The sequence below is a fragment of the Callithrix jacchus genome, chromosome 9 (genome assembly GCF_049354715.1).
Source record: "Callithrix jacchus isolate 240 chromosome 9, calJac240_pri, whole genome shotgun sequence".
In the NCBI taxonomy this organism is placed as follows: domain Eukaryota; kingdom Metazoa; phylum Chordata; class Mammalia; order Primates; family Cebidae; genus Callithrix; species Callithrix jacchus.
Genome location: NC_133510.1, coordinates 43467920 through 43487442, shown reverse-complemented (window position 1 = coordinate 43487442; position 19523 = coordinate 43467920). Strand labels below are relative to the sequence as shown.

Below are 19523 nucleotides of genomic sequence, written 5' to 3'. Positions count from 1 at the left end.
TGTTATTAAAGTCCTTACTTTGTTCAGATTTTCTTATTTTTTTTTTTCTAAAACCTCTTTTCTGTTCAAGAATCCCATCCAGTTTACTACATTATGTTTAGTCATCATAACTCCTTAGGTTTCTCTTGGGTATGATGTTTCTCAGACTTGTTTTTAATGACCTTAACAGTTTTGAGAAGTACTAGTTGTATATTTTATAGAATGTCTTTCAACTTGTTTTGGGGAGAAAAACCCCGGAAATAAAGAATGCCATTCTCATCACATTACATCAAGAGTATAGACTAATAAGAGTATTTGTTTTGTTTGTTTGAGACAAGATCTCATTCTGTCATTTAGGCTGGAGTGCACTGGCACAATCATGACTCACTGCAGCCTCAACCTTCCTAGGCTCTAGTTAGTGATCCTCCCACCTTCACCTCGCCAGTAGCTGGGACTACAAGCACAAGCCACCACAGCCAGCTAACTTTTGTATTTTTTGTAGAGACAAGGTTTTGCCATATTGCCAGGGCTGGTCTCGAACTCCTGGGCTCAAGTGATCCTCCCACCTTAGCCTTCCCAAGTGCTGGGATTACAGGCAGTGAGCCACTGCGCTGGCCATGATTTGTCAGTGATGACGCTAATCTTGATCACCTGGCTGAGGTAGTATTTGTCCATTTTCTTCACCGCAAAATTACACTTCCTCCCCTCCTTTCCATACTGTACTCTTCAGAAGAAAGTTACTATGCAGAGCCCACACTTAAGGATCAGGAGGTATGCTCCACTTCTTTGAAAGGTCACGTAAATTATTTACAATCCTCTTATATGGCAAATTTGTTCATTCTCCCGTATTTATTTAATCATTTATGTCAGTATGGACTCATGAACATTTATTTTATACTCTGCGTTATAATCTAATAAAAGGTTATTTGTTTGCTCAAATTGTTTTGAGTTTAGCCATTGAGAACTCTTTCCACTGGCTCTTCTGTTCCTTTGCCATACCCCCATCATTTGTTTTTTTAAGCACTTCAAAATGCTCTGGGCTCTTTCCCTGTCCCATTCCTAGAATCAGCATTTCTCCAAGGAACCCTGACTAATGTGCTTTTGATTCATCTAGAAGGTGACTGCTACCTCTTTGAGGTGCCTCCTTGGACCCTCAAAATATTAACTTTTGTAGTCTGTGTAGCCTATGTTTTAAGCCAGAACATTCAAAGTACACTGCAAAAATGTGTTGAAAATCTATGCAGTCATTTTTACGTTACGTACTAGCAAATAATCTCTAATTTCTGGAATTTTCCGTTTTTTTCAGTGATATTGCTGTTCGATTTGTAGTTGTCTTTCTTTGCTAGGTTTCAGTAGCAGGGTTGTACCATCTTTTAAAAAAAGTTTTTAAATATAATTTTATTTTTTGAGACAGGGTCTTGTTCTGTTGCCCAGGCTGGAGTGCAGTGGCACAGTCTTGGCTCACTGCAACCTCCACCTCCCCAGGTTCAAGTGATTCTCCTGCTTCAGCCTCCCAAGTAGCTGGGATTGTAGTCATACTCCACCACATCTGACTAATTTTTGTATTTTTAGCGGAGATAGGGTTTCACCATGTTGGCCGGGCTGGTCTTGAACTCCCGACCTCAAGTGATTTGCCCTCCTTGGCCTTTCAAAGTTCTGGGATTACAGGCATGAGCCACTGTATCCGGCCTGTACCATCTTTATGAAGTGAATTATGAAGCTTCCCAACCTTTTTTATTTTATATAACAGTTGAAATATCACAACAATATACTTAAGTTCTTAGATTGAAGCTATTTTTAAATCACAGATAGTATATGTTTACTGTATAAAATTTTAAAAATCCCAATAACAGAACAAAACTGAAAGTTCAGCCGTAATTATGTCATTTCAGATTCATATTTTTAAGAACATATTAAATGTTATCTATTTTTCATAATAATGGTAACAACCACAATCAACAGTTGTTGAGCTCTGTTTTGTGTTGAAAAATCTCTGAACTGAGAGTCAGAAAACCTAGATCCTAATTCATGTTACTCACCTCACGTTTTGTGGGCCTGTCTTTAATCGTAGAATTGACATCTGATGTCCCTACTGGTTCTAAGTTTGCTTATTTTATTTCACACAAAAATAATCTCATTGCTTTATATGAAGGCCGGCACCAGATCTCAATTCTTAAATCACACTTTTCCTCTTGTCCTCTGTGCCTCATGCTAGCCTGTGATGCCTTCATTGCTCCCTTGTACCCCTTCTGCTGACTTGTGTCTGCCCTGCTAGACTCTGCACTCCACCTGCTGACTGTTGAGGCTCAGTGGTGGTGTCCTGGATGTGCCGTGTAGTTTAAAGGTAAACAGGTTAAACAGATGGCCTAAAGCACATGCAGTCCAGCATGATTAAAGCAATATTGTGAAGGTAGACAACTGTTATAAACTATTATTAGATCTACTCAAATTTTTAATTCATAAAAAATTTTGATAGTCATAAAAAGTAGTTTAGGATTAAAAGCAACTTATATTTATGTATAACTTCAAAAGTGTTTCTTTTATTAATCTCATTTCTGACAAAAATTCTGGAATTAAGTGTTCCTGAGGAAACTGAATCTCGGGGAGATAAATGATTTGTTTGAGGTAACATATTAAATGGCACATCTACAAATCAAACCAATTCTTGTCTTATATGTAATACCAGCATTCTTTAACTAACCACATCATACTTGCATATAGAGAAAATATTTCACAAGTTTAGACATTTCCCAATTTATGTAGCTCTTTTTGTGTTAAAATATAGGCATTTAAAGATATATATGTATGTGTGTGTGTGGTGTGTGTGTATGTGTATAACCAAAACCTTCTTTGATTTGAAATGTCAGCATTATTTTGGGATGTTAATAGTATTATATTGATTCTTTGAAATGTATCAATTGAGGGCAAAATATCTAAGTATTTTGAATTTTGATAAAAGACAGTGAATGTCACTTAGCCTTTGAAGTATGAGCCCAGGTTAAAGTACGATGTTGCAGTGCCTTTGAGTGCTACCAGGTGGCGTGAGTGCACCACACAACTGTATCTGAAATATTTATGATATTTGGCAAAAACTCCATATAGTTTCTGAACATTAAACTGTTAATGAAGTTTTAAATGAATGTGAATTTGAGCTTACATTACATTGTTATAGTAATGATCAGCATTACTTCCTCTTTTTGGACCACTTCTTATATAAAAAGCTAGAATACTTAAGTTTTTGAAACTTTTATATTCATTGTTAAGCATTATTATGATTTCATTGATGGGTGTTTTAAAAGGCAAGATCAGGACAGTCTCACTATCCTAATGTAAAAACTATTCATTTTTCTCTCCTTACTTATTCTGTATACATACATATGTACATATATTTGTATATACATAATATATGTACATATATATAATAAAGGTATCTTTTATTTTTTGTAATAAATTCTTCATACTGTTTTTAATTAGAGTATAAAATGGCTTATTTTACCTATCAAGTCAGTGACCTGGTAGTTGATATGTTCTCTTTCTAGAAAACTGGTGATTCACATCATCTAACAACATGTAAACATTTTATTGGATTGAGAGTTAATATTCAGTATTCATACTACTTGAGTTCTTTTTTTTTTTTTTTTGACGGAGTCTCATGGAGTGGTCTGGGCTCACTGCAACCTCCACCTTCTGGGTTCAAGAGATTCTCCTGCCTTAGCATCCCAAAGTAGCTGAGGCTACAGGCATGAGGAGTTCTTTTTAAGAGTGCATTTATATTTATCTATTTTCTCTAGTTCAAAAACGAAATACAAATACAAAAATTCAAAGTGTTTTAAAAAAAACAATATATCCTCCCTTTTAAAAATTTATGTGTTCACTTAGAAAATATTTGTTGCATGCAATTTAAGAGTTAGGCCAGTGCCAAGAATGAGATAGACATCATTCTTGCCCTCAAGGGTTTCAATTCAGTAGGGAAAAAAAAAGGGAAAATAAATAGGCTACTATACTGTGAAGTCTTGAGGGAAGTGTAGGATTATTGAAGCTACAGAAAACCAAATGGATTTCAAAATTCCATTTAGCTGTTTTTCTTCTTCAGATAGTTACAGCTCTTTTTTATTCATAATGCTCTCCATGGAAGAATAATCTATACCTTATTTAATTGTGTTCTGGTGTCTAACCTAACCTATCTTCTTGTATCAAACATAATCATCTCTAGACACCTTTAGTCCATGCCCTTATTCTCTGCAAATTAAAAAGTGTATTCATTTGGTGTAGCACTTCCCAATATATATCTAAGGAAGACTAGTGTTGTGAGCTGTCCCTTGAAAAGTGGAATCTGAGGTGAAATAAATTTGAGAATCATTACATATCAACACTGCATTTTGAGATTTCAAGATGCTTATTAGCATATTTTGTGTTCTAAGAAATACTACCTTAAAAAAAAATTGACCTCAGCATTTCCTAAACATTTTCAACAGAAAGAGCCTTTTACAAAAATTCTTCTTAACCTATGGGACTAGTGTTAACATTTTGAGAAACGTTGAGCTAAATTTTTTCAAGTGCTTTGATCCTTCTCTGGTGCTGTATTCCAGCTTCCATGAGATGTCTGTAGCTTTTTAAAAAAAGCTTGTTGCCGTGATACAAGTCTCATAATTGCATGGTAGAACTTGTTGTAATGATACAAGTCTCATAATTGCATGACAGAAATTTCTTAAAGCCCTTATGTTTTATCTATTTATTTCTATATTCCAACTTTACTAACACTAATTGAGTTTAATTCTATTAGTGCTACTCATAGCACCATAATTTCATTTATTTAGCAGACATGTCATTAGTTCTTTCAGGGAAGGCTCTGATGGCCAGAACTTTCAAAGAACTTCAAACAGCGTGTTCCCTTTCCCCTTACTTTTTTTTTTTCCATGAGTAAGATCAGGGTTTATAATGTGTCCCAACAGCTTGCTCTGTATAGCTCCTTTTTAGTGGATTTAATGTTAATAGGAATAACATTGCTACTTTTTTTTTTCACTGAACAAAGTATATGAAATTATTTTTTCTAATAACTTTTCTTATTTTTAAGATAAAGCTTTCCAGTTTGAATTTAGATGACCACGCAAAGAAGAAATTGATTAAACTTGTAGGAGAGCGATACTGCCAGACCACAGACGTGCTTACCATCAAAACAGATAGGTAAGGGGGAAAAGGTTCAGCCGACTACTCACATGTGTTTCCTCATTGTCCTCCACTTCCTTGGCAGTGCTTTTTAAAGAAATTATATTGAAGATGGAGGAGAGCATAGCCTTTTCTTACTAAGCAGAGATCTCTAATTCATATTTTTAATATCCTCACACTAGCTACTATTGCTGTGATCTTTATGCAGAGGCATGCTTAGCTAATTTAATGTTATTTTAACCTTGATTTTAATATATCCATGTATATAAGACTCAAGAGAGATATCAGAAGAAAAAAGTGTGATTTGCTAGTGATTAATGCTTAAACAGGCTTTTACACATTCAAAGCATATAAAAATCTTATAATTTAGAAGTATTATTAATGATCTATGTAGAAATTGGTCAAGGCACATTTCTAAATAGTTAGAATTTCAGAGCCAGGACAGATGCTTGTAAAGTCAGTCTTAAATTTATAATATATGAATTTATAAATTGGGTCATTTTTATTTGAAGTAAAGAAAGGTTATTGGTATGTTTTTACTAAATGGCTATTTTATTTTTAGAATTATACTTTAGTTGTTTTTAATTTATCACAAAATATGAAAGACCCACTTTTAGAGATAAGTAAGTGGGTCGATCTGCTTTCTTCCTGCCTATCCCAGTTTGAAAGCATTTGGAGGCGTCAATATCGATTAGGTCTCATGATTTGCAGCGGTGGGAAGAAGGAGCCTGACACACACGCAGAGATTGCAACAGTGTGGAGGCAGAAAAAGCTTGGGACCATGGTTTGTGATTATTAACATATGGGAGAAAGATTTGAAATACATTAGGAATAGTCCTTTTACTATCTTTAGATAATATTGGCTTTTTTTAGTTCATGCAACTTAAAAAGATGCCTTTAAAATGCTATTTGAAATTCTGTGAGTATCCAACAATGTTGCCTTTTTGCCTTTTTTTTTAATTAACAGAACACTTCAAGTTTCCAGGCATTTTTTTTCTTTAACTACTTTTACAAGTGTTAGTGTATGAATGTTTTATGGTTAACAACTATTTAGAGTAGCGGACTTAAATGTAAGTACAAAGTAAGCAGTACAGTTGAAGTTATTTGTCATATGATGGATTTCTTTGATATTTAAAGAAATTAGAAGTAATTATATCTTTCTCTACATTATTTTATTATCCTTAAAGCTCAGTGTGTCATCTCATGTATGTAGAAGTTTTACCTAGTTTAAGGTTATTAGTTCCATTTTCAATACAGCAGCAACAGCACAGCATTGGGTAGTGTAACTCATTTTTAAAAGAATTAGCTCTAGGAAAATCAGGATTAACATTTAGATTAGCATCTGTCATCTTTCTGTAGCTACTTATTTTTATTTTTTATTTTTAAATTTTTTTAGAGATAGAGTGTCACTCTGTCACCCAAGCTGGAGGTCAGTGGCACAGTCATAGCTCACTGAAGCCTTGAACTCCTGGGCCTATGCAGTCTCCTGCCTCCGTTTCCCAAGTAGCTAGGACTACAGGTGTGTACCACCATGCCTGGGTAATTTTTTGCTTTTTGTAGAAACAGGGTTTTGCTGTGCCGACCAAGCTGGTCTCAAACTCTGCCCTCAAGCAACCCTCCCACTTTGCCCTCTGGGATTACAATGAGCTACCATGCCCAACCCTATATCTACTTTTTAGGTGAGCTCATCAGATATGTTCATGTTATCTGGCAGATTCTTGGCACTGAGATGGTGAAGGGAACTTGTATTGGACACAATCATAGTAAAAGTAGTGGGCCAGGCGCTGTGGCTCACACCTGTAATCTCAGCACTTTGGGAGGCCGAGGCAGGTGGATCACCTGAGGTCGGGAGTTGGAGACCAGCCTGACCAGCATGGAGAAACTCTGTCTCTACTAAAAATAGAAAAATTAACCAGGTGTGGTGGCGCATGCCTGTAATCCCAGCCACTCGGCAGGTTGAGACAGGAGAATCGCTTAAACCCGGGAGGCGGAGGTTGCGGTGAGCCCAGATCACACCATTGCCCACCAGTCTGGGCAACAAGAGCGATACTCCATCTCAAAAGCAGTGCGATGCGGGGAGTGTAAAGCTATTATTGTATACAATATAACTCCATTACTAATGAAAACAAAGAGATACTCAAAATAAGTTAAAATAACACCAGTATTTAGCTTCTTCAAGTAATGAACCACAAAGACTATTTGTATTCCAAAAACAGTTTTCCTAAAAGCAGAGAAGGAATACCTGAAAACATTGTCTTCTGTATTTAGTATATTGTGTATTTTGCAAATCATTCTATATACTGAGTTTTTAGAATTTTGATTTCTCCTCTTTCTCCTTAATAGGTGTCCTTTAAAGAGGCAAAATTATGATTATGCAATGTATCTACTAACAGTGTTATACCATGAGTCTTGGGTAAGTGTCTGTGCATAGTTAATGATTTTGTCAGTGTAATTTAGATGATGTTAACCTTTGAAAACATGCTGTGTGGCAAGTACTCAATTGAGTATTTTATGAACTGCTAAATAATCTAAGTATTTATGAAATGTCACAGATAGAGTATACTGATTTTAAAAGTGAAGATCTTGAAATAGATTATTCAGTTCATCTCAGGACCATGCTGAAATCATATTCCTAAAATGCCTTAAAACTTTAGAGTTTTTGACTTTGTTTTTTTGTTTGACTTTGGGTGAAAGTTGTTAGCTATAAAGAGAATAATAGTTATCTGTATAATTTGAGAATTTACAATTCATCCTCTTTTTAAATAAACTGCAGAACAAAACTTTATAGAAAGGTATTTTATGTTTATTGAAATTTTTAGTTAACATGTAACATTTTGTGTGAACATTTGACTCTTATACATTAGGGACAACTAAAGCAATTAATTATAGCTTGAGTATTCCTTATCCAAAATGCTTGGGAACGGAAGTGTTTCAGATTTTAGATTTTTTCAGGTTTTGGAAATATTTGCATGTGTATAATGAGATATCTTGGGGATGGGACCCAAGTTTAAACAGGAAATTCACTTGTGTTTCATATATACTTTTTACACGTAGCCTAAAGGTAATTTTATACAATATTTTCAATAATTGTGTGCATGAAATGGAATTTTGACCGTACTCCATCACATGAGATTAGGTGTAAATTTTCCATTTGTGGTGTCCTATCGGGGTTCAAAAAGTTTTGGATTTTCAAGCATTTCAGATTTTGGATTTTCAGATTAGTAATGCTAAACCTGTGTTTAAATAATATTAAAAATGATCAAGTCTGAACTTAAACAGAGTTTTCATATAAGTATGTACATTTATAAGGAAGATTTTGCTGTGCTCAAGCAATAGCTCATCTGATTTGAAGTTGGTAGCCCATATGTTTAGGTAACTCACAGTTTAAAATAGTAATTTTTAAAATGAAAATAATTTTAGGTATGCATTTAAATTAAACTTTTTGTGCCTTACCCAACACAGGGGACTCAATAGCATTTTGTACTAGGAAAATTCAAAGTAATAAAGATAGCTGAAGAAGGGGGTCATGCTCTTTAGAAAGGACTTCATATGTCAGTGTCTATAGAAACAGTGAAGAAAAGGAAAACGAAGTAAAGAAAAATCTAAAACATAAAAGATTTCATATGAAAAAGGGCTTACATTTGTTTTTAATGACTTAGAGATACAACAAGATAAAAACAGTAGTAAGAGATAGACTTCAATTTAGTGAGAACTTTTTTTTGTTTTTCAGACAGTATCGCTCTATCACCCAGGCTGGAGTGCAGTGGCACCACCTCAGCTCACTGCAGCTTCTACTTTCTGGGTTCATGGGGTTACACCCAGCTCTTTTTTTTTTTTTTTTTTGTATTTTTAGTAGAGGATTTCACCATGCTGCCCAGGCTGGTCTCAAACTCATGGCCTCAAGTGATCTTCCTGCCTCAGACTCCCAAAGGAGAACTTAAAAAAACAAAAAACAAAACAAAACAAAAAAAACGGGTTTTACTCCATCGCCCAAATTGGAGTGCAGTGATGCAATCGTGGCTCACCTCAACCTCCACCTCCCAGGCTCAAGCAATTCTGCCTCAGCCTCCCGAGAAGCTGGGATTACAGGCATGCACCACTACTGCCTGGCTAATTTTTGCATTTGTAGTAGAGACGAAATTTTGCCATGTTGGCCAGGCTGGTCTTGAACTCCTGACCTCAGATGATCCACCCAAATTGGCCTCCCAAAATGCTGGGATTACCATGAGGCGTGAGGGCCCAGCCCTCCCAAAGGGAAACTTTCTAAAAGAGCCATCAGAAGATGCAGTGGACTATTTTGATAGGTAGAAAACATTCCATCCAGTACTCACCTAGTGAAGATAGGCAAAAAAACCAAAACAAACAAAAAAGCCATATTCCTTGAATAGGTAGTTAAATCCTATGGTCTTTGGAACCTCCTTTCAGCCCTGAGTTACTGTGATTCTGTGAATACATGCAGCTGTTTTCTAAACTGCTCATGGCTTTTCCTTTATATTATGATAAAAGAGTTTTAACACAAGAGGATGAATGGAAAGTGAAAGAAAAAAATTTTGTTGTGAGATTAGTAGAAGACAAAAAGTAGCTGGTAAGCTCTTTTCCTCTTTACAGTTATTTCTATTATCACAATTTATCTGGATTTTCTAGTTCCTGGCTTCAGGAGCAACTTCAGAATAGCAGTTAATCTCTCTTTCCTGCACAATTGATTTTAGGAATACCATTGGCTTAAGATAATTAAGTTTCCTTTTGAACCAGCAACACGGCTGAATTCGCTATAGCTTTATGGCTGCTGCTGAAAGAGTTAATAACGAACAAGAAATACAGCCAGTTTTGACTCTTATTTTGCCAGCATCTTATAAAATGAATTTGCCCAGAAGGAAATGATAGGTATAAATTCAATGGAAGTTGATTTATGGGATTCTTTCTGTGGTTCTGTGACATAGAATCCGAACGGGGTTGCATTCTGGATTCACACAGAAGCCTTTGATTTTTAATGCTAGTTACTTTGATGCCAGGATAAGTAGCCACATGCAACTGTCCAAACAGGTATACCTGAAGACTTCCTATATTAACATTGGTTCTTGGTCCTTTCTAAACAAGTACCATCAGTGAAGAAGCTTTTGAATACAGATGAGCTATGAGATTTTTGTGGAGCTGCTACAACAGAATTTTTATTGAATTGAAATATATTTTCTGTCACCAACATGGAATTCATTCTTGAAATTGATGTTATCACCTGTTATTTAATCAAATAGTTAGAGAGCCTCTTTTTAATCCATCACCTGATTTTGCATAAGCTAGCTTCTGAGCATTTAATACACAAATACATATTTCTCTTGGCTTTTTTTTTTTTTTTTTTTTTTTTAGAGAGAGGGTCTTGCTTTGTTGCCCAGGTCCCAGAGTGCAGTGGAACAATCATGGCTCACTGCAGCCTCGGCCTCCTGGGTTCAAGTGACCCTTCCGTCTCAGCCTCATCAATAGCTGAGACTACAGGTGCATGCCACCACACCCAGCTAATTTTTGTATTTTTTTTTATAGAGACGGGATTTAACTGTGTTGCTCAGGTTGGTCGTGAATCCCTGGGCTGAAACAATCCACCCTCCTTGCCTCCCAAAGTGTTGTGATTACAGACATGAGCCACTGCACCCTGCCTTCCCTCGGCTTTTTAAGCTTCTCCTAGAGCTTACCTCAAGTAACACTGAGGGGAAAGTAGCTGATACTTTTTTGTAGCTTGTAGTACTGAAATTCCTCTGGAGAAGTGATCATCTAGACTCCAGTAGAAGAATATGATTGTTGTATACTACTCAAAACAATTTAATTATGGAAGTGTCAAAATAGACTTCAGTAAGCATAGACATCACAAAGCATAAGCTTCAGGCATAAAAGCTTAATAATGCCTCAAAGAACAATTATTTCAGTGCTGGGAGGGGGATAAGAGACACATATTCACTGGACCATTCATTTATCCTTCAGCAGTTTAAAGAAGCAAGGATGCCAGGCACAGTGGCTCACACCTGTAATCTCAGCACTTTTGGGAGGCTGAGGTGGGCAAATTGCACAACTCAGGAGTTCAAGACCAGCCTAGGCATCATGATGAAACCCTGTCTCTACCAAAAATAGAAAAAATTAGCCAGGCATGGTCACGGGCACCCATAGTCCCAGCTACTTGAGAGGTTGAGGCACAAGAATTGCTTGAACCTAGGAGCTGGAGGTTGTAGTAAGCCGAGATCACACCATGGCACTCCAGTGTGGGTAACAGAGCAAGACGTTGTTTGTTCTTTTTTGCATTGAACAACTGTTTAGTTCTTGTGTACAAGATATAGTACTAGATGCCACTACCAAAATGAATGACTTTCTGCCTCAGGTACCTTGATTTCTGGAGGGAAACTGTTGGTTATAGTAATAGTCTGTTGAGCTTAATGGAAGTAGGAACATAGTGCTGTGAGAGGCACAGACAAGGGTTAACTCTCCCTGAAAACTGCACAGGAATGCTGATAGGTTTTAGAAAATGAATAGGAGTACACCGTACACAGTGAGTGAAGTACTTTCTAGGCCTTGTGGGTTTAAAGAGCATGCATAAGTTTGGTGTAGCCAGCTTATAGTCCAAGAAAGGAGGTGAGGCAAACAGTAAGTCAGAGACAGGCTGTGAAGCCTGTCATGGTGCTTATTTGCAAAATGTTGATTTGTAACCAGAGGGCAATATTGAGCTGATACAGTATGTTACTAGTTATTTGAAAAAGTACTTCTCACTATTTTTGTTTTATTTGATTTTATTTGGGGGGCTTTTCTGTGTGCTTGTGTTTTATTAGACAATTTTAGAAGTTTAGTTTTTCTTTGGAGACTGAGTTTTGCTTCATCACCCAAGTTGGAGTACAGTAGTAGCACAATCATAGTTCACTGCATGCAGCCTCTGCCTCCCAGGCTCAAATGATCCTCCTACCTCAGCCTCCCTAGTAGCTGGGACCACAGGCAAGCAAATGTCACCATGCAGAGCTAACTTTTTTATTTTTTTGTGGAGATGAAGTCTGGCTATGTTGACTACACTGGTTCTCGAACTCCTGGGCTCAGGTGATACTCCTGCCTCTGCCTCCCAAACTGCTGGAATTACAGGTATGAGCCACTGCACCTGGCCTCCTCTCACTGTTTCACTGTTCATGAAAGAGTAAACCATACTGTATCATATGTTAAGTGCACTTTCATTGGCTGGGCACAGTAGCTCATGCCTATAATCCCAGCACTTTGGGAGGCTGAGGCAGTGGATCACCTGAGATCAGGAGTTTGAGACCAGCCTGGCCAACATGGTGAACCCTGTCTCTACTAAAAATACAAAAATTAGCCAGGTATGGTGGTGGGCACCTGTAATCTCAGCTACTTGGGAGGCCGAGGCAGGAGAGTGACTTGAACCCAGGAGGCCGAGGTTGCAGTGTGCTGAGATTGCGCCACTGCACTCCAGCCTAGGAGACAAGAGCGAAACTCTGTCTCAAAATAAATAAATAAAATAAAAATGGCAAGTGTTTATGGTCCATTTCCTTGGGGTTGCTGGATATGAAGGTTAATAGATTGTGGGAAAACCATTGTTTCCAGTTGAAGAACCCTCTAGGGGGAGCAAGGAGGTGTAATAATAAATATTAAAAAAGTGTTAAGATTGTCTTAGTTTGAGCTGTTATAACAAATTACCATAGACTGAGTGGCTTAAACAACAGAAATGTATTTTTCACAGTTCTAGAGGCTGGGGAGTTGATCAGGGTGCCAGCATGGTTGGATTAGGGTAAGGGCCCTCCTCCTCGTTTGCAGGTGGCTGTCGTCTTACTGTGTTCTCACTTGGTGGAGAACAGAGAGAGAGGAAGTTCTCTCCTGGCTCTATCATATTGAGGGTTGGGATTCCAATATCTGAATTTGTTAGGGGGACACAAACACTTGGTCTGTAGCAAGGGTTGTATAATTTGCTATTTCATTTGTAATTCTTTTCTACTTATTTATTTCTTGTATATCTTTCAAGACCCTGACCTGCTTTGAGGCTGTTATTCTTTGTCTGACTCCTGCTTTGTATAGATAGCAAGTTATTATGTCTTATTTTATTTTCTATGCTGGTCCCTAGAACACCTGACTGCAGTTAGTTGTCTTAGTCACTGATTGTTCCATTTACGTTTTGTTTTTCTAACTTCAGGACCTCATTAGCAGGGTTCTGACCTATTGTACTTTGTACTTCAAAGTGTCTAGGTCAGTGCTAGGTAAGAATACTACATGTTGAATGACAGCTATTGAGGCTGGGCATGCTGGCTCACGCCTGTAATCCCAGCAGTTTGGGAGGCTGAAGCAGGCAGATCACTTGAGGCCTGGAGTTTGAGACCAGCCTGGCCAACACAGCAAAATCCCATCTCTACTAAAAATACCAAAAAAATACTAGCCAGGCGTGGTGGCTCATGCCTGTAGTTCTAGCTGCTCAGAATGCTGAGGGACAAGAATCTCGGAAGCCCGGGAGGTGGAGGCTGCAGTGAACTGAGATCACACCACTGCACTCCAGCCTGGGCAGCAAAGTGAGACTCCATCTCAAAAACAAAAAACAAAGAACAGCTATGGAAACATTGCCTATTCTGAATTTCCATAAATAGACTTTTGAAGTAGGTTTTCAACTCTGCATATATTGCAAAAAAATTTACAACAATTTGAGATAATTTGCATGAATGATTTGGATTATGTGTTTATAAGGTTTTTCATTTGTTTTTTTAAAGTACTTTTAAAATCTAATTCTACATCAGTTTGTAAGTTCTCTACAAATACTTGCTTCTGTGAGTTTAGTTTATGATGCAAATTTATAGTTGACAATGTTAATAGAATCTATATACTAAAATTGGCTCTTCCTGGCAAGATGTATCTCTTTAACATGAAATGTATGTTTTTATTTTACACTTTATGCATAAACTTACTAATGTTACGGTGTTGATTAAAGAAAAAAAACTGGCCAGGCACAGTGGCTCATGCTTGTAATCCCAGCACTTTGTGGGGCTGAGGTGGGCGGTCCATGAGGTCAGGAGATTGAGACCATCCTGGCTAACATGGTGAAACCCCGTCTCTACTAAAAATACAAAAAATTAGCCGGGCATGGGGGCACGTGCTTATAGCCCACTTACTCAGAAAACTGAGGCAGGAGAATCGCTTGAACCTAGGAGGTGGAGGTTTCAGTGAGCCAAGATCACGCCGCTGCACTCCAGCCTGGGCACAGACGGAGACTGTCTGAAAAAGAAAAAAGAAAAACAATAACTACACACATGCATTGAACGCCCATGAGTCTGAGCATTAGTGGTTGACTAGTAATGGTAAAGAGTGACTACATGCCACAGTTTTACTTGATTTGAAACAAATACATCTGGCCTTTTTTCTAAAAAGTGATGTTGCTCTGGTAGTTAACTGGGTCTCTGTCTCTGACTTTCTGACTTTAACTCTGTGTTGCTTCAACTATCACCTTGCATTAACACAAAAGGACACCAAAAAGGGGGTCAAATAGTTGTTGCATCTCCCCTACAAAACCCAGAGTGAGTCAGGGTCTTACTTGGTTGCCCAGGCTAGAGTGCAGTGGTATGATTTTGGCCCACTGCAGCCTCTGCCTCCCAGGCTCAAGTGACTCTCCCGCCTTAGCCTCCCAAGTAGGACTGCAGTCATGCCACCATGCCCAGTGTGTTCCATCTTTTAAAAGTGCTTCAAAATTGTTTGTCTTTTTTTTTTTTTAACACAAAGCATTTAGTGGAGCCATCCATTTAAAATTAGGGCTAACTTTGAAGATCAGGAATCAAACAGCTTAATCTTATTATAGCCTTTTTATTTTATACACTGAGAAATTAAGATTTAGAGGAAAGGTCAGGTACTTTGCCCAGGGTTACAGAGCTTTTTAGTGGAGGAACTCAGACCTGGACTGAAGCTTCAGCGTTTCATATTTTTTCCATGGTATCATATTATTTAGTTTTATTCAACTTTGACTTTCAAATGTTATGAAATAAGAGATGAAATCAAATCTGACTTTACCTGCTATTTACTCTCTTTTCACATTGAACAGTTGACTAATTAAAAATTCATTTCCATAACCTGTTTTCAGCTGGGGGTTTTATCAGTGCCACTTGGGAAGCTTTTAAAACTACAGATGCTTGGGCCCTGCAGAATCAGAAACGCTAGCTGTGAGACCCAGGTGTATACACTTTCAAAAGCTCCACAGGTGATTCTGGTGCTAAGCCCTGATTGTGAACAATTTCTCCAGTCTTCTAGTGTTGTAAATAAGGAAAATGATTAGATTGGCTTGTCTTTTTTAAGGCTGTTTTGTACATATAAGTTTAAGTATCCCTAATTTGAAAATCTGGTATCTGAAATGCTCCAAAATCTGCAGCTTTTTGAGCACTGACATGATGCTCAAAAGAGCATTTCACATTTCAGATTAGGAATGCTCAACCAGTCAGTATAATGCAAATATTCTGAAATCCTTTAAAAAACCGAAATCTGAAACACTTCTGGTCCTAAGGGTTTTGGATAAGGGACACTCAACCTATATCTAATATCAGAGCTTGAGGGCAAGGAGTGGTAATTAGAATGAAAGGGGCAGGCAAGAAAATGGAGGGATTTTTCTGTTGTACATAAATAGGAATTCAGACTTGATGTGTTAGGCAAGAGGCAGTGTTCTAGATCCCTGAGTGGGATGTGCTACACAGGAGACAAACTCATACCTCTGCCTGCAGGCAGGACTTCGTTTTATTGCATACTGAAAAGACCTTTAAGAAAAGCTCACCTTCTTCCCGCACCCAGTGTCTGAAGTCATAAATTTGAGAGTTAACAGTTTTCTTTCTTCTCTCCTGATGCTTAATAAGTTACCAAGTCTTTCAGTTTTTGCTTTTAAATAGTGGTTAAAACGGTTCCCCCTTCTTTATCCCTACCACTACACTCTAGTAAGTTCTCATCATCATTTCCCTGAAAACTACAATAGGCTTCTAATTTATTTCCCTGTCTCATCTACCTTCTATATTACTGTTAGAGTAATTGTCAAAAAACAAATCTCTTGTACCATATTCCTTTACAGAATCCTTCAGTGGTTTCCCATTACTTAGGTTAAAGTCTGGACTCTTTAGCATGTCATTCACAGCAATTTGCCACCTCATTACCAGCACTCAGGAAATATACGTTATATAGCCTATACCTTAGCCATAATGAACATAATATGTTCTTTCATAACTTAGCATATGTTACTCTCTTTTATGCTTATAATTCTTTTTTCAAATTGATCAGCTTTGCAAATTCATATGAATCTTTTAATGTACATCAAATGTAACCTCTCTGTTTCCTGCCCATTCCCTTTTCCCTCCTCCAGTTAGCATTCCTTTTATTACTTTTCTGGTAATTGCCTGTATACAAGTCTGCTCACCCCATTAGACTGTGAGATCACTGAGGACAAGGACTGTATATTCATTCATCTTTGTATTTCTAGCATCTAGTACAGTGTCTGGCAAATTTACATTTAGCACATTTTTTAAAAACCAATCTAAATTAATTCCTCGACATAGTTAAAATTTGGCTTTGGTAGCTGAAAGAATTGACAGTAATTCTTTTTTCACTTTTTATGAATATTTGCCTCTTCATATTTTTTATGATTTTCAAATTGCTTGGGATTTTTATAAATGGTTAAACTGTTTTCTCTCATACAGCACAAGGCCTTACTTGTAATCATGAGAAGTGGAATATTACTATGATTCATGTCCTAGGCAAAGAGAGTTGTAAATAAGAAGGTAGGAGGTGACAGGCTGTGTGTTCAGTGGAGCAGATGTTTCTTTGCCTTCTGTTATATCAGAATTTAACTGACTCTTGCATGAATTAGCTATTATGTTTTTCTCTGTATTAAATTCATACTTATAAGGAAAAAAAGATGATAGATTCAAATTATATTTTTTGTTAATCTTTTTATCGTACCTCGAGGTTTCTTAGAACATGTTGTTCTAACATTAACAAGCAGTGTGGTTTTAGGCAAATTATTCAATTGCTCTGGGCTTTAGCTTCCTGATCTGTAAAACAGATGATGATAATACTAACTCCTAGGTTTGTTGTGAGAATTAAATGAGTTAATACATGTAAGGCAGTTAGAATAGTGCCTGGCATATAGTGAGTATTCCAACAGCTGTTCAGCCTCAGCCCATGCCACTTCCTTCTCATTGGCCTTCATTTATTTCCTCGATTATGTTAAGCCCTTTCCAGCTTCCAGGCCTTTGTGGATGCTTCTCTACTGGGATCACAATATTCATTTGACTGGCTCACAGTCGACTTCAAGTCTCTCATTAGACTGAACATTCCCGGAGAACACTGTGCCTGGCAGAGTAGTTGTGCAATAAATATTTATTGAATTAATGAAAAAATGAATAATCGAGCTAACTGGAAAAGAGAACAGGATCACATGGAATGGAAAGTTGCTTCTTCAGGGGTTCGGGTCAGGGCAGATTCTCTTATTGCAGGCAAGAAGGAAAAGAAAAAGTGTGTGTATTATATATACTTATAAATTAAATGGTGAAATTGTAAGTATTTAATAGTGAAAGCATTCAAACAGGAGTTGACAAATTAATTCTTTGCCTAAGTTATGATCAATTTGAGTTTAAAATGGTATTTTTAATTGCCAGTTATTTTAATATGCTGTTGTTTGTGCTTTAAAATTAATATATTCCAATCACCCTTCAATAAAAGAAACTTTTTTTGTGTGATGGGGTCTGACCCTGTCACCCAGCCTGGAGTGCAGTTTTATTATTTTTTCGGTTATTTTTTTTTTTTTATCATGCCTCGAGGTTCCTTAGAACATGTTGTTCTAACACTAGCAAGCAGTGTGGTTTTGGGCAAATTATTCAATTGCTGGGCTTCAGCTTCCTGATCTGTAAAACAGATTATAATGGTACTAACTCCAGGTTTGTTGTAAGAATTAAATGAGTTAATACATGTAAGGCAGTTAGAATAGTGCCTGGCAAGTAGTGAGTATTCCTACATGTAGCCTGTAGTGATCTCAGCTCACAGCAACCTCCGCCTCCCAGGCTCATACAATCCTTCCACCTACACCTTCTGACTACAAAAAAGGAAACTCTGAAACAACTAAGGACTTCAATCGCTGGATGTGATTTTAGAAGTTGAAAATTTGATAGCAGGAGCCAGGCATGGTGGTACCTGTCTCTAATCCCACCTACTTGAGAGGTGAGGTTGGAGAATCACTTGAGCCCAGGAGTTCAAGTCCAGCCTGGGCAATGTAGTAAGACTCCACTTCTTTTAAAAGCAATTGATAGTGAACTATAAGTCAGGGTACAAAATTGTAAATAAAATATAATCATAGCAGGGTTTTAAATAACGGATTTAAGATATACACCAAGTGTTACCAGTGTTGATGGGCCATCTTTGGGTAACAGAATTATAGATGGTTGATTTTTCTTCTACTTTTTAGTGATTGCCATCTTTTCTAAGAAGATGTATTTAAAATTGCAACCTGCTGATATCGTATCAGAATTCAGTTCTGGGTTATTATCCCATTAGCATTAACCTCCTATTTTTAATATGACACTGAACTTTTGCCAAAAGACCCTGAAGTTAAAGAAAAGTGTTAAGGAAACTGTTACCCAAAAAAGCCATTTTAAGTCACATATATATAAACATCTTATTTCAAAATTGTTATTTTTAAATATAACATCTTGGAAACATACTGCTTACTTGTAAATAGTATGGAGTCGGTGACAAAGATCTAAAGACCTCTTGTTTCTGTATATTTTATCTAATTTTGTAAATATCACTATGATTTTGTGAGTGGGAATAATATGGTGAAACATTTGGACAGTTGTGTGTTTATTTATATTTACCTTTGCAGTTTTAGTTTACTGCTTCATAGTGGTGGTAGAGTGCATGTCATGTACACTTTGAAGCCATTGTCCAGGTTTGTGGAAACCCTTGCTTCCAATACTCCTCCCCAAACCCTTGGCATAGGTACATAGGTTTTAGAGATAGGGAAATGTCAGTTTGAAACCCACTCCTCTTTGAAGGTGTATTATTAACAACAACATTTATGTAATGTTTACTGTAAGCCAGGTCCTCTAAGTATGTGGATATTCCTTACCACTTTAAATCTTCAGAATAGCCCTGTGAAGTCAGTTCTTACAGGGATGCAAGTTCAAGGAACTCATCTATCACGGTAGTAAATGATGAAAGTTGGGATTTAAACTGAGGCCTGGGAAATACCAAAGCCCATGGTAAATGCCATCTTATACTAACTTCCTGGATGACCTTGAGCAAAACTTAGCTGTCTCGGCCCCGCGTCTGTAATTTTGAAACCCAAGAAGCTTTAGAAATTGTTAGTCTTTCCATAACTTATTTGGTGGCAAACATGTGAC

The 19523-nt window shown here is 37.2% G+C and overlaps 1 protein-coding gene across 2 annotated transcripts in view; it reads left to right on the top strand.

The window, feature by feature from the left end:
* MRPS35 (mitochondrial ribosomal protein S35) overlaps window positions 1–19523 on the top strand; it is a 58602-nt gene that overhangs the window by 35819 nt on the left and 3260 nt on the right. Inside the window, exons 6-7 of one of the 2 annotated variants that reach the window (XM_035255968.3) lie at window positions 5054–5163; window positions 7489–7558. The exons of the other annotated variant lie outside the window; for it this stretch is intronic. Coding sequence (XP_035111859.2) covers window positions 5054–5163; window positions 7489–7558 — 180 coding nt within the window. The remainder of the gene's footprint in view (window positions 1–5053; window positions 5164–7488; window positions 7559–19523) is intronic. 2 annotated transcript variants of the gene reach the window in all.